Source organism: Sebastes fasciatus, chromosome 6 (assembly GCF_043250625.1).
Source record: "Sebastes fasciatus isolate fSebFas1 chromosome 6, fSebFas1.pri, whole genome shotgun sequence".
Taxonomy (NCBI): domain Eukaryota; kingdom Metazoa; phylum Chordata; class Actinopteri; order Perciformes; family Sebastidae; genus Sebastes; species Sebastes fasciatus.
Window position 1 is genome coordinate 6,925,410 of NC_133800.1, and position 14,969 is coordinate 6,940,378.

General features: G+C 41.8%; 1 protein-coding gene across 1 annotated transcript; it reads left to right on the forward strand.

Moving 5' to 3' along the window:
• Positions 1 to 12,171: 12,171 nt before the first annotated feature.
• Positions 12,172 to 14,915, forward strand: LOC141768889 (betaine--homocysteine S-methyltransferase 1-like). The gene is made up of 8 exons (XM_074637363.1): positions 12,172 to 12,389; positions 12,894 to 13,026; positions 13,142 to 13,254; positions 13,380 to 13,571; positions 13,675 to 13,822; positions 13,936 to 14,118; positions 14,207 to 14,435; positions 14,540 to 14,915. Exons 1-8 carry the CDS (start codon positions 12,372 to 12,374, stop codon positions 14,727 to 14,729), a joined length of 1,206 nt encoding a protein of 401 aa, XP_074493464.1. The 5' UTR covers positions 12,172 to 12,371; the 3' UTR covers positions 14,730 to 14,915.
• Positions 14,916 to 14,969: the final 54 nt, after the last annotated feature.

A 14,969-nucleotide genomic window follows, 5' to 3' on the forward strand; every position in this document is an offset into this window, starting at 1 on the left:
GTCAGGCTACCTGAAAGACAGACAACTGGCTTGCATTTTTTTTTACTTAGATTTATACTTTAAGATCTACTTTCTTGCAAATAAAAAACACCCTGTAAAACCAGAACATATCACTTTTACTGTATACTGTGGCTTTTGTACAAATTAAACAAACAATATAGCTATAACATATTTATAAGTGATCTTCAGAGGTGCTGGGAGGTGGATTTTGTTACCTCTAGACTGTTTCCAGTCTTTATGCTGAGCAAAGCTATCTGGCTGCTGGATATAGCTTCATATTTACTGTACGGAGTGGTAGCCTATTAATCATCTCAATTGAACTCTTTGCAAGATTGCAAAAAAGTATTTTTACCAAAATGCGGAACTATTATAAAACTAAGGAATTGAGACTTGACTTGTCAGCTCTGACTTTTGGTTGTGGAATCGTAGCCCAGGGGTCAGCAACCTGCGGCTCATGGCTCCCTGTGGCTTGGACAACAAATGATATGGAAATGAATAGATGTTATTTTTTAACATTTTCATTTTCATTTACCATTGTTGTAGATCTAAAGTGATTCCTACGATCTCCAATTGTAAAGATATGGAGCCGATACACCAAATAAAAAAAATGTTTTATCATTTCAGTCTAACAAAATGTGCATCACAGCCTACATACGTCTACGATCCGGAGCCTTATCCTCTAATTTTCCCGAACCTCAATAGCTCAAGAACCTAGCTATGGATTCCAAATCCCCAAAAAAGAAAAGTCTCAGAGGAAAATATTGAATTTAATATAGTGCATAGACAGATTTAACTAAAAAAGTAAGCCAAATCTCCTGAGACATTTCTTCAGTGTCCTGCCACTCATTTGCGCTTGCGTCCTCACGCTCCTCCTCATGCTACCTTCATTATAAGGCTCAAATATGGAGCAAAAAGGGCTCTTTTGATAGTAAAGGTTGCTGACCCCTGGTATAGACAGTAGTGTCTCCATCTCTGTAATGTTTTACCAGGCTTCATGAGAAAAATCCTGAAAAGATTTCAGATGATAAGCTTCCCTCTGCAGGCTGCGTCTCCTCCTGTAGAGAACAAACATGTGTTCCTCCCTCGATTCTCACTCGGGGAGCTGAGCTGGAGACATAAACCACACTTATTACATTGTGGTCCGTGGAACTGTGACAACTCAGGGACTGACTGTCACACTGGGACCGTATGAAAATATCCAGGGAGGGCAGATCCACTGCAGCGGGGAACAGTGAATGACACCGGGCCCCAAATGAATGTTTGGAAGGATTTGTGTGGCTTGTAAGCAATGTTGAATGGTGACGGTGATAAATTGCTGGAGGAAGTCCATATGGGTTGATGGAGGCCTTGCACAGTTCTGTTTAGAGTCTCAAACATAGCAAGTAACAGAGCCGCCATTTACACACAGGTTTGGAAAAACATGCTTGTGCTTTTATTTTATGCAGGATGGAAACAACCATCTTTTCTCAGGTCTCTGCATTGGCTTCGGGTGTGTTCTCTTATCCAAATTCTCCTCGAGCCTTGTCTTTCTGAGGTCTTGCACTTGTTCAGCTTCATGACGCCAGTCTCTTTGTTTAGATATTATGACAAAGAACATGCTTCAGCCAATGGAGGAGCTGTGATGGTGAGAAAACACTGTTTGGTGATCAAGTAGTACACTTTTTGTTTCAGAAATGATGGTAAGCAAAGATCTCATAAAGTGTAAGCGTCGATGAGGGTCTACTTCTGACCGCTTTTTATGTGTGTGACATGCGTCATCGTGACTTTTTTAGGCTCCATATTTTGCTGTGTTTGTGACTGTGCAACTCAAACACCACATTGGTATTTACTGCATTCTCCCTGCATGCTGTTTTTGTTATTTGGGATATTCAAAACCCTAAAAAAGAAACCAGCAACTCCTCTCCAGGGCCTGTTAACACCAGCTCTCATTTCCTCTCTGGGATGCTGCAGTGGGAGTTTGTTGAGTGCAGCTCTTCACGCCGCCCTCTTGACATTCTTCATACCCTACAGTTTGTCTCCTCCTCGCTCACACGGTGCCTCGCTTCTCCACCACGGCCCGAGCCACTGTGTCATTTGGTCGGCCCAGCCTTCTGGACTTCCTCTTTCCACACCAGATCTGTCTGTGTGTGTGTCGTCCTGGTGAGAACACTGTGGGAGGCAGAGCAGTCTGTAAATAGAGACGTGTGGTCAACACAGCGCTCCGGTCTCAGGGGCAGGAAGATGCTCTTAGCTGCAGGGCAGCTCCATGGGAAACACATGAGAAGAGACACTGGGAGAGATGATTGGATTTCATGGTTAGCGGCTGTGGGGAGGAAGTTACGCTGTCTTCGCAGAAATGATGCCATGCTGCCATATCTGTGTGTACAGATATGTATGTGTGTGAAAATAAGGGCTGATATGATTGTGTTAATTGCAGTAGGGCTTTATATATATATATATATATATATATATATATATATATATACAGTATATATATATATAGCTATTTCTAAAACTACCAATATAATCATCTGGAGTGGTGGTGTTTCCAAAAGAAGTGGCCTTTGACTGAACGAGGGCTTTGTATTTGATTGTATGGGTGAGAAAAGTAGTTAAACTACTTTATTTTTGGAATATAATAATTGTGGTATATGGGAGTTATCATTCATATTAAGTATTCATAGATTCATAGAAATTGATTTTTTTTTTTTTTTTTTTCTTGTGTATATTCTTTTTATTTATTTATCTATTTTTTGTATATAATATGTTTTTCCTGTATCTATACTGAATTATTTTATATTAATATTAGGTTTGTTTAGTTTCTTTGTACCGAGAATGTTATTATTGGGGACATTTGTGAATGTTTGTTCTGTTGTTTCAAAATGAACAAAAAATAATAAATATAATATGGAAAAAAAAAAAGTATTCATAGATTCAAAGAATAGGATTATTGAGTAGAACATAAGTCAACAACCAACCTAACTCATATTTTTTTGTGTCCCACATAGAAAGATGCATAAAAAACTTTCACATAAACAAATGCATGATATACTGTATTATAAAGCAGTACTCCCCTCCAGTGGCTCACAAGATCTGGGGGTCAAAACATGATTGATGGGACAGGAAAAGAAAAAAATAAGAAGTGTGGCTACGAAATGTGTGTTCAATATGTGGACTTTTCTCCAAGTTTAGATTTTTTTTGTGAAGTACTGGTCACTGTTAGTAGTTTTAACTCTTTTACATCTTTGAACTTTGACCAATTATTCAAATGACATCATTTGAAAACTTTTGGGTTGAACTACTATAAATCTCGGATATCTGAAACCAGGGTTCACAAGTAGACACTGCTTTATTTTAAAGGGTCACAAGCCAAAAAGGTCGGGAACTTTGGGTACAAAGGAGAAGGACAAAAAACACAGGAGAGAAAACATCTACACACTAACAGAGATTCTAATTTTGAAAATAATCATTGTAGGATTTTAAGATGTTTTCAGTAACACTTCATTTTACAGGTCTGCAAATTAGCAAGTAACCTATTTGAAATTTCTTTGGAATTACTGCCAAATTACCCCAATATTTACCTCAAAATGTATCGAAAATGACTTTATTATAAACATTATTTAATAATTATATGTTAAAATAGCATATACTCGTTAAAATAGGGCCCTTAGGCTTGATAAGTGGCTGCTCTTCATCGGAGGTGGAAAACCAAAACTAATAGAAGACACTTCTGATCAGGCACAAATCTCACTTATTGTCTACACGGATGTAACCTGGTAGCTAATGTCATGATTCAAGGAGTTATTTAAGAAATTTCAACTAAGTTATTTGCTAATTATTGTCTATTTACCAGACATGGAAATAAAGCACATCAATTAACTTTGTATTCTTTTCCTGGAAATGTATTCAGTAAATTACCAGCTATTGGGAAATAGCGGAATATAATTATTAAATAATGTTTATAATAAAGTAATTTTTGATAAATTTTTTGAGGTAAATATTGGGGTAATTTGGCGAAGAATTCCAAAGAAATTTCAATAAGGTTACTTGCTAATTACTATGAAATTTGCGGACCTGTAAAATAAAGTGTTACCATATTTTTCAGCTGAAATGCTGTTAAAGGTCTTATTGATTTTCATTTTTATGTAGATGAATATTTTAAAAAAATAATAGTAGTACATCGATAGCCTTGCCCTAAGATAGCTTAACCCTAGAGCCTTTACAAAGGTGCAGAATAAAAGTATGGCTTTTCCTGAAAAAAAAATTCTGATTGTGAATTAATCATTTTTCAAAATTGGCGGGTCCAAAATGAATGTTTTGTTTATCTCTGTGGAAGATATCTGACGTTTAGTTCCCATTTCTAACAAGGCTTGTGAGAAAACAACATTGGTGTCATGTGGCATCTCTGGGGTGTCAGAAAAAACAGACGGTAACGACTTGTTGTGAAGTAAATTAAATGGAACGGGGGGAGGGAGAATGCGACATCTAGTGGTTGAATGTTATCAATAAGACGAGACAGAGAGAACAAATAACTCCTATTTTAATCAATTTTAGAATTGATTTTAAGATGTTCTTACTAGTTTTAAAATCACTGAATGGCCTGGCACCAGTTTATCTCTCAGACCTGCTTTTTAGATATGTACCTATCAGGTCCCTCAGATCCTCTGCAGCCTCCTGGTCGTCCCAACGATCTCAACAAAAACACAGTGGTGTTTAGCCACTCCGGCTCTATCGTCTCTGGAACTGACGATCTGAGAGATACTTTTAAGAGAAACCTAAAGACAAATCTTTTTAGCCTGGATTTGACTTACTGTGAGGTGCCTCGTCACTTACTGTCTTAGGTTTTAAGTGTTAATTATTGGTTTTCACACTATTTCTATCTATTTATTCTAGTGACTTTTATTTATTTTTACATGTTATTGTTGTAATTTTTAGTCTTGCAAAATTCTAGGCTATTTATTGTTGTCTATTTTATTGTGTGTTATTTTGTCTGTACTGTTTTGAGTTGTTAAATTGGTTCCCTCAATCCTTTGATTCAAGGCCTCTACACTCAGTAAAACTTAGCCTCGATACCATAATGAGCTCTTGAATATTAACAAAGTAACACCAAATAACCATAATGACAAAAACAGATTCATTTCATCCAGTTTTTGCACACTTTAAATACAACTTTATTTTCCTTTTCAAATGCTTTGAGCTCATGTTGCTGTTGTCACACATGTAGCCTATACTGGCAGTCCTTGAAGAAAGAATCCAGTTAATTTGGGGTTAAAACGTCTCAGTCCGGTGAGGTAAACATAAACATACAGTAGGCAGCGGTGTGGTCAGAGACCTGGCATTTAGAAAAAAAGAAAAGGAGAATCCATCATTTCCATTTTTGTTTTTGGGGGGAATTCCCAGCAGAATACAGTTTAATGTTGGAAATGAGGTCACAGCATGACACACACGAGACACAAATAAAGTGTGACATGAAGGTGACGCGAGACTTTGTGCCACAAAAACACAGCAAAGAAGAGCATAACAGAGGAGTTAGGTCACTCCAACAGACCCTGCTGGGACGAGCCAGGCATGAATAAAGTCTTTAGAAATAATGAAGACAGAAAACGTTCTGATGTCTCTGCTGTGATGGATAATAAAGATGTATTTAATTTCATCCAATAAACAAAAACAGCAGGGCTATTCAGTCTGAGTCATGAGACTCAACTAGAAATCATCTTATATGGTGATTTTGAAGAGTACTTTGGCTCACCGTGTACTTTACAAATATTTTGACTCTTTGCTTATCCACATTTTATTTATCTGACAAACCCTCTTCTACTAATCTCAACACATGAATCAACCTGCAGACACCAGGAGTGACCTATAACGCAGCAGCATCATCTCCGGACTCGTTCCCGTAAACTGACGTGAAGCATTCAAACCTATAACCAGCATGCAGCAGCGTTACACTGACGTTTGTTCTGCCAACATAAACACAACTCGTGGATGCAGGTGACTTCATGAATTGTGTTTGGACGACACATCTGTGGTTGCTAACAAACAAAAGAGCAACAACACGCACCAACTAACTCGGTCTGATATTTAAAGAGGGTCATTCCTTAAGAATGCTTTTCATAATCCTGCAGCCAATGATCTGCATATATACAAGACCAGGATGTTATTGGACTCATCTGGCTAATATTTGATGATTTATTCTGCTGCACTTCTTTTCAATGTTTTTATATATACAGCTTCAGTTCAGCTTTCTGCACAGTCATGCTGTGAATCTTTACCGTGAGATTAGAAGGAGCAGTTAAAAGATACGTTACTGTAAACCTTCTATAGAGGAGGTAATGAAAAGCCGTGCAGCTGCTTTATTACAGTGAACTACAGGTTGGTTGGATCAAACCGTCCCTCTCTTAACTTTATGTATGTGTGTCACATAAAGTATGTTCACCTGTTGCTGTGAAGCAACTACGGTAGCTGTGCCCAACAAATTAATCCGGATGTTCTGCACTATAGTGCTGAAAATCGAATAAATGATGTTTCTTACAGCTGATGGTTGCTATAATATAAATACAAATGTGTAGGTGGGTGACAGATTAAAGGAGATAGAATAAAAAGGAGGGGAGTCGTGGACACCTCAGTCCAAAATTGTTGCCTAAAACTAAGTAAGTGTTTTTGTTTGAATTCATAAAGTTAAACTCGTGTTTCCTGTTGGGTTGTCCCATCCATCCATCCATCTTCAACCGCTTATCCGGGATCGGGTCGCGGGGGCAACAGCTCCAGCAGGGGACCCCAAACTTCCCTTTCCCGGGCCACATTAACCAGCTCTGACTGGGGGATCCCGAGGCGTTCCCAGGCCAGAGTAGAGATATAATCTCTCCATCTAGTCCTGGGTCTTCCCCGTGGTCTCCTCCCAGCTGGTCGTGCCTGGAACACCTCCCAAGGGAGGCACCCAGGAGGCATCCGTGCTAGATGCCCGAACCACCTCAACTGGCTCCTTTCGACGCAAAGGAGCAAGGACTCTACTCTGAGTCCCTCACGGATGACTGAGCTTCTTACCCTATCTCTAAGGGAGACGCCAGCCACCCTCCTGAGGAAACCCATTTCGGCCGCTTGCACCCGCGACCTCGTTCTTTCGGTCATGACCCAACCCTCATGACCATAGGTGAGAGTAGGAACGAAGATTGAACGGTAGATCGAGAGCTTTGCCTTCCGGCTCAGCTCTCTTTTCGGGTTGTGCCGAATATCAATTTTTGGGGTTTCGAAGCTTCGGTGAGAAATATTCGAAGGTATTCGAAGCTTAAAAATTCTATAATAACCTTTCAGCATATTGTAATTGACGTTTTCTGAGAGTAAACTAGACTTCTGCACTCAAAAAATCTAGCCTGTGACGGAAGACTTTGGCCAATCATAGGTCATTTCAGAGTTCCTATTGGCTGTGCTCCGGCTGGTGAGCGGTGCTTGGTATTTCCTCAGCAGATCTCAAATTGGCTGCCGGGTCACAAACTTTCTCATTTTACAGCCAAACAGTACACTACAAGATGTTTCTGAAAACATTTCAGGCGAGAAATAGTCATTACAGTAACAGAACATTGATTCATATTTGATCAGCGCTGCCTAGTTTGACCGTTTGGTTGGAGTTCCCGAGTGATTGACAGCCGGCTCTCATAGACAGCAGATGGACAGCAGATCTCAAATCAGCTCTGACTGTTTGTATTCCTCCAGTCTGTGAAATCTTGCAGATGCCGTTAGGAGCACCGGAGGACACAGAGGGACATGATTTTTTTCAGGTTACCTGTTTCATGCACTATTGTCAGGATACTCGCCTACTCCAGCTTTAACATGTCATTTACATATTTGTAATATTGATCAAACCATTCAGTGATGAATAAATGAATTATGTTTCTCCACTCATTTCTTGTCTGTGCAGAAGAGAGGAAAGCTGTTACTGAAGGAGGTGCACTATTGTGCCCTCTTGTGTCTGAAAGTAGTATTACATTCTATCGTTTTACTCCCTTTCTGTTTAGTATATTAAAAAGATTTAAAAAACCTAAGAAGTCATGATGAGTGCAGCGCAACTAGATGTTATTTCTTACCACCCGTGTCTTTATGAAACATAAGAGAGAAACGAAGAGTACAGCGAGTTTATCAGCGTGCTCTCACTCACTCACTCACTCAGTGTCTCTCTCCCTATCAGTCTTTCTGTGGTCCACAAATCCACAAAGAATGGACGGTTTCAGCAGAATGTCTTCTTCAGCTTGAGCTGTGATTGGCCCAGAGGAAGGGGTGGAGGTATAAGCAGGGGGCTGCAGTGGCACAGGGAGTCCCTCTATAACCGGGAGAGATTGAGAGAGTGAAGCAACACAGAAAGCAGAACATGAGTGAAGGTTATACAGGGAGAAAAAGAGGTGGTTTAGTGCTGGCTTTACATGCTCTCGTACACATCATTATCATACTGGCTAGAGGGTTCACTGCGTTCAGCACTTGGTGACCTTTCACAAACTGTAGCCGACACACACAGAAACTCAGGAGTGACATTTAGTTGCAGACTGAAGACATTGGGTGCAATCATCAATAAGCAACATTAACAGAACTTCCAATTTTCAATGCAAAAACATCTTAAGAACAACAATTTGGGGTGTTACACCATCTTTTCTCTACTTCTGTTGCCACCTGACCAAAAGAGCATTTGACGAGTCCAGCACTTTATCAGTTCATTAGGAGTTAATAGTTAACTTCAGCTTTATCAGTGTCAGCCCAGGTCATTCACAGAACAAATGTGTCTCCCCGCAGACATTTGTGAGAACTTGCCATTTTGCGCACCCTCTTCCTCTGCTCTCATGACTCAAATCTGGCCTTTTTCCCAGCCAGCCTCACTCCCAATCCTCACCTCTTCACCTATTACAGCTCCAGCCCAACTGTGAAGAGTTCCTCCCCCTCCCGGTCAGCCACCAGTCTGTCTCCTTTCACCCTCTGCTTCAGCCTTTGGTCCCTTTGAAACGACACGGACAGCCTCAGTTCCAGCTTCAGCCTGCGAGAACTAGTTGTGGCTGCAAAGAGAAAATGTCCTAGTACAGCTGCTGGTCAACGCCCGATACTCTAACTGGAATAGCTGGAATCACTCAGAGGAAATAGGATATGGTAGAGATATACCATGTAAATAGATTTCATATGGTGCAACCCCACATGTAATAACTCTGAGATAGGACAAAAGCCAAAGAAGAAGATGTGGAAAGAACAAAGAGACAAAGGTGTAAATGTTATATCCGAAAGAAAGTGGTCGACTTATCGTTCCAAGCTTCGTTGGTCCATTCATTGTATGTTGCATAAGCCATTGGGTCAGTGAACATGGTGTAATGTGGGCAGTGGGCATGGTGAGCAGTGTTCACTGTGGAATTTGGGGGCCTCATCCGTCGTGGAGATTTGCTGCATGGCTCAGCACTTCAGTGACACTTGACACATTACAGCTATTTCTGCTCTTACACATAAATACACTTGCACACACTCGCAAACATCTAAACAAATGCACACTAAAAAAAAAACACTCACATGTACACTTAAAGACGTTCAGAAGGGAAGGCTCCTTTTGGTGCTGCTGTCGTGGCTAGAACGGTAACACGCAAATTGCGAAACTCTCGCGAGATGGTTAAGGTTAGGCATTGACCTGGAATAGTTAAGGTCAGGATAGGTTGTCGGGCAGCGAGTCTTCGTGACAGTTTTTGCAAGTTTTTGCAATTTGCGGGTTACCTTTTAGACACAACCCTGTGCTGCTTTTGCAAGTGAAACTATACTGCACCTTCTAGTAAACACACCACTCCTCTCTAAATACAGCCACTGCAAAAACATCTCAGTTGCCTGTGAGGAGGAACTATGTTTTCTGTTTGGTGAATGACTGAATGGGTAGTACGCATACATACAGCCACCTTCTCACCAGTTACAGGAACCACTTTTAGTAACTTTACCTTTTTTGTGGGCTGTCCTGTTTGGTAACCATTTACTAAAGGTCACAGACTCCCAGTCTTTCTCATAGTCATATTTCTCTTGTTTGTCTGAGAGCCTATCATGTGGAACATAACAGTTTATTTGGAGTAAAGGCATGTTAATCTTTGGAAACTTTGGTATCCCCACTAGAATTAATTGAATTAATAAATAAAACCCTTTGGGTTTGAACAACGCTTGGCTGCACAGCATGAGTTTACACCGGTGATAAGAATTTTGCTGATTTTTGCAAACTAGCGCCAGAATCTATTTTGGGATGTAACACTTTAATGAAATGCAGTGAAAACAGTCCCATTAGATCGTCAGGGGGTAATGTGATCCACAAGCTACAAGCTGATGAAATCCTATAGTGAACTATAGATTAGAGGCGTTTTTCTGAACTTTGACTCTGTTGATAAACACCTTGTGCGGGCCTATCTCTAACCTTCCCCCTGAAACTGGATGGACCCAGAACTACACACCAGCACTCTGCCGAAGGTCAATATCCCCCTATCTGGGTTGTGTGTGTGTGTGTGTGTGTGTGTGTGTGTGTGTGTGTGTGTGTGCGTGTGTGCGTGTGCGTGTGCGTGTGCGTGTGCGTGTGCGTGTGCGTATTTGTACATGGTTTAATACGTGTCTGTGTGCGGCGCATGGAAAGAAAATGAGGACAGCAGTGAAGACTATGGGTGTTACTGGTTAACATGGATGCATGCAATGATCTACCTGCAGCGGAGTTAAAACCAGAGTTATACCGGTTTCTGCCATACAAGACTAGATGGTCCTGCAGGGCTCTGGTTCAGGAAAAGCTGTCAAGAGCTGCAACTAACAATTCTTTTCATTATCGATGAATTAGTGCATTATTTTCTTAATTAATAGCCTGGTGTAAAAGACATGAGAAAAAAATGTGAAAATGTCCATTGCAATGACCTAATTCCAATGTCCCTATCTAACCAACGGTTCAAAGCCCAAAGACATATTACTGTAGTGTAGAACAAGTGAAAACAACAGACTCTCACAATGGAGAAGCATCTAATTTTGGGCATTTTTGTTTGAAAATGACTTTAACAATTAACTCATTATCAACATAATTATGTCAATCAACTAATCGTTGAATTAACTAATTGTTGCAGCTCCATATCTGTCATAGTTTGTGGTATCTTCTTTTCATGGTCAAAGATTAAAATACACAAACTAAAAATATTTCCCTTCAGTTATGAGTAGAGCTGCAACGGTTAATCGATTAGCTGTCAACTATTAAATTGATCGACAACTATTTTGATAATCGATTTATCGGTTTGAGAATTCTTTTAAGAAAAAAAGTCAAAATTCTCTGATTCCAGCTTCTTAAATGTGAATATTTCATGGTTTATTTACTCCACTGTGACAGTAAACTGAATATCTTTGAGTATTAAAATATGTATGATATATTAAAATATATATATATATATAAAACAAGACATTTGAGGACGTCATCGTGGGCTTTAGGAAACACTGATCGACATTTTCACCATTTTCTGACATTTTATAGATCAAACAACTAATCGATTAATCGCGAAAATGATCAACAGATTAACCAACATGGAAATAATCGTCAGTTGCAGCCCTAGTTATGAGATCTTCATATAAAACCAGAACCTATTGAAGCTCCAGTCAGTCACCTCACATTGCACTGGGGCTTGAGTTGGAATCATTGCCAGTCTTATCAGTTTTGTGTCTCAAGACTAGCAGGAATTGGACAGAGGTGCATAAAGCAAGCTTATCTCTTCGGGCCTTTGCAGACGGTTCCAACTGTGAGGACACCGCACATTTGTAAAGTCCCTAATTGCATCAGACATTTCAAGGTCACCCAAAGAAGAGGAACACCTGAAGGATCTGGTTTGATGTAACCAGGCTGGTTCACCAATAGCAATGCATGAACATTTCACCAATTGAGCTCATGGTCTAAAACTGAACCTTCTTTTATGTGTTACACTTTACTGTGGCCCACAATTTACCAAAATGTAGTGTACAACAGAGCACAAATGGTTTGGGAGTATGTTAATGTTTAAACTAGAGATATTAATACAATCATTAAACCGGCAGATCTCTCTCTCTCTCTCTCTCTCTCTCTCTCTCTCTCTCTCTCTCTCTCTCTCTCTCTCTCTCTCTCTCTCTCTCTCTCTCTCTCTATAACAGACCACATGTCCCCATTTTACCTGAGCTGACTGCTGCCCATGCCATCCCCATTGATCTGCGAGTCAGACTCTGTTACACAATATCCAAACAGACATGTGGCAATTATACATGAATTTGGCACTGAAATGAAATCCTCCCATGTTCACCCACCAGTATAAAGCTGGTGAGGAACAACTCTCTGCACTCTTCGGGCCAAAAAGAGGGGTTCGCTGTTACCAAGTGCTTTGTGCTGCAACTGAAACTGGGAAGAAGAGATGGCACCTGGCAAGAAGGTAAAATAACCAGACTATAATACTGCAGACAATATTGCACTTTTTTGCAGATTTTGTTGATGCAGCATGCAAATCTTTAACATCATGTCATGCAATTACTGAGGATCATAGTGCTGTTGTGAGGAAAATGTTGTCAGCGCAGGTTTTATGTGTGAGCGTGCACGTGGTTTGTGAAATATCCAGTCTAAAGCAGTCACTGCTGGAGGGTCTCAGGCTAATAACTGCTTTTATCTTTGCACCTTTGTACCCGAATCGTAACTTTTCCAGTGCACACATAGACATTTGTCTATTCATCAACTGCAAACTGCACCAAATACTGCAAAACTGTACATGCATGACATCATGTCTGTGCTCTTTTATTGTCTTTAAATCAAATTGATTTTTCCTGCACAACTTTGTCCTTTCTTTGTTGTATTTGTAGAGACATTGAGTAATCTACAAAATATCAGTAAGCTTATAAACCATTCAGTGTAGAGCTCAAGTGATGTGTGTGTGTTCCTACAGAGCATCCTTGAGCGTCTGAACGCTGGGGAGGTTGTGATCGGTGATGGAGGCTTTGTGTTCGCTCTGGAGAAGAGAGGCTACGTGAAGGCCGGGCCATGGACTCCTGAGGCTGCGGTCACACACCCTGAGGCCGGTAAGACAGACGGCACACGTGCACATTGTAGCCAAAACCGCAAGGAGGGAAGGTACACCAACCTAAAAGCACAATGTTTTACCTTTAACATGACAAATGTGTGTGTCTCCATCAGTGCGGCAGCTGCACAGGGAGTTCCTGAGGGCAGGATCTAATGTCATGCAGACATTCACGTTCTACGCCAGCGAAGACAAACTGGAGAACAGGGGTCAGAACCTGAAACTCACTGTGAGTACCCAACTATAGCACTTTCGGCCAACGTTCACAGCAAATTCCACTTCATCCCGTACTGATTGTGGATTCATCAATAAGTGTGAACATGAAAAAACTCATCAGCTGCCTCGATCTTTCAGGGGGCACAAGTCAACGAGGCAGCCTGTGACCTGGCGAGGGAGGTAGCCAATGAAGGAGACGCGATGGTGGCTGGTGGAGTGTGTCAGACTCCGTCCTACCTGAGCTGCAAGAGTGAGACAGAAGTGAAGGCCATCTTCAAGAAACAGCTGGATGTGTTCATGAAGAAGAATGTGGACTTCCTGATCGCTGAGGTGGATTCACGTCTCATTTCAAGTCAAAGCTCCTTCAATCTGAAATATGACTAGCGGAGCAAACAAGCGCTCAGTGGTGACTGTGTTGTTTCTGTCGTTGCAGTACTTTGAGCACGTCGAGGAGGCGGAGTGGGCCGTGCAGGTGCTGAAGACCAGCGGGAAGCCTGTGGCTGCTTCCATGTGCATCGGACCGGAGGGAGACATGCACGGCGTGTCACCTGGAGAGTGTGCCGTCAGGCTGGTGAAGGCCGGTACGTATTCCATCTACGCCGCATGATCTCACGCTTTATCCTTTTGAATCTTCATTTGAAAGCCAGCTGTGTTATCTGATACGGGAATAAAACATTTCCCTGTGTTTTCTCAGGCGCCCAGATTGTGGGGGTCAACTGTCACTTTGACCCAATGACCTGCGTGAAGGCTGTGAAGATGATGAAGGAGGGAGTGGAGAAGGCCAGGCTGAAGGCTCACTACATGGTGCAGCCCCTGGCATACCACACCCCGGACTGCAGCTGTCAGGGATTCATCGATCTGCCAGAATTCCCCTTCGGTAATAAGTTTTGCTGGATATTAAAAAGAAAAACAGTGGTCGTGTTAGTTGGCTAGTTTCACTTATTGTCTCCTTTTTCCTTCCTCAGCCCTGGAGCCCAGGATCCTGACCCGCTGGGACATGCACGAGTACGCCCGAGAGTCCTACAAGGCCGGCATCCGCTTCATTGGTGGCTGCTGTGGGTTTGAGCCTTACCACGTCAGAGCGATAGCAGAGGAGCTGGGCCCCGAGAGGGGGATAGTGGTCCCCGCCTCAGAGAAACATGGAATGTGGGGTGCTGGTCTGGAGATGCACACCAAACCCTGGGTCAGAGCCAGGTAAACCATCCATCAGTATACTGAAATGCAACACATGTTTTATGAGTAATATTATTTGGTGCATCTTTTCTTCTGTGTGTAACCTGTGTCTTTACCTCCTCTAGGGCCCGTCGGGACTACTGGGAGCATCTCGCTCCAGCATCCGGTCGCCCTAAGTGCCCGTCCATGTCAACGCCAGAGGGCTGGGGTGTGACCAAGGGCCACGCTGACCTGCTGCAGCACAAAGAGGCCACCAGCACCCAGGAGATGAAGCACGTGCTGGACATGCAGAAGAAGGCCAAGTCCTCCACATGAGCTAGACAGAGGGGAACCGAGGCACCAGTCCCTTCAGTCGGTCAACAAGAAGGGACGAGAGGGGGGGAAGGAGGGAAGTCTTTCCGGGTTCAGTTTGCCGAAAAAAAAGCACTTGTAACAGCGATGCTCCAGTTGTGGAGTATTACTATGTAAACCCCAGACAATAAACCTGAGTTTGTCACTTAATTTTTACGTCAATGTGTTGTCAATGTGGAATATTGGACTTGCCGCAACACACAA

Excerpts from the sequence above, each read along its gene's own strand:
- LOC141768889 (XM_074637363.1), top strand. Across the intron at positions 13,027-13,141 it reads GGTCACACACCCTGAGGCCG|TGCGGCAGCTGCACAGGGAG; the intron begins GTAAGACAGACG and ends TGTCTCCATCAG. Across the intron at positions 13,823-13,935 it reads CGTCAGGCTGGTGAAGGCCG|GCGCCCAGATTGTGGGGGTC; the intron begins GTACGTATTCCA and ends GTGTTTTCTCAG.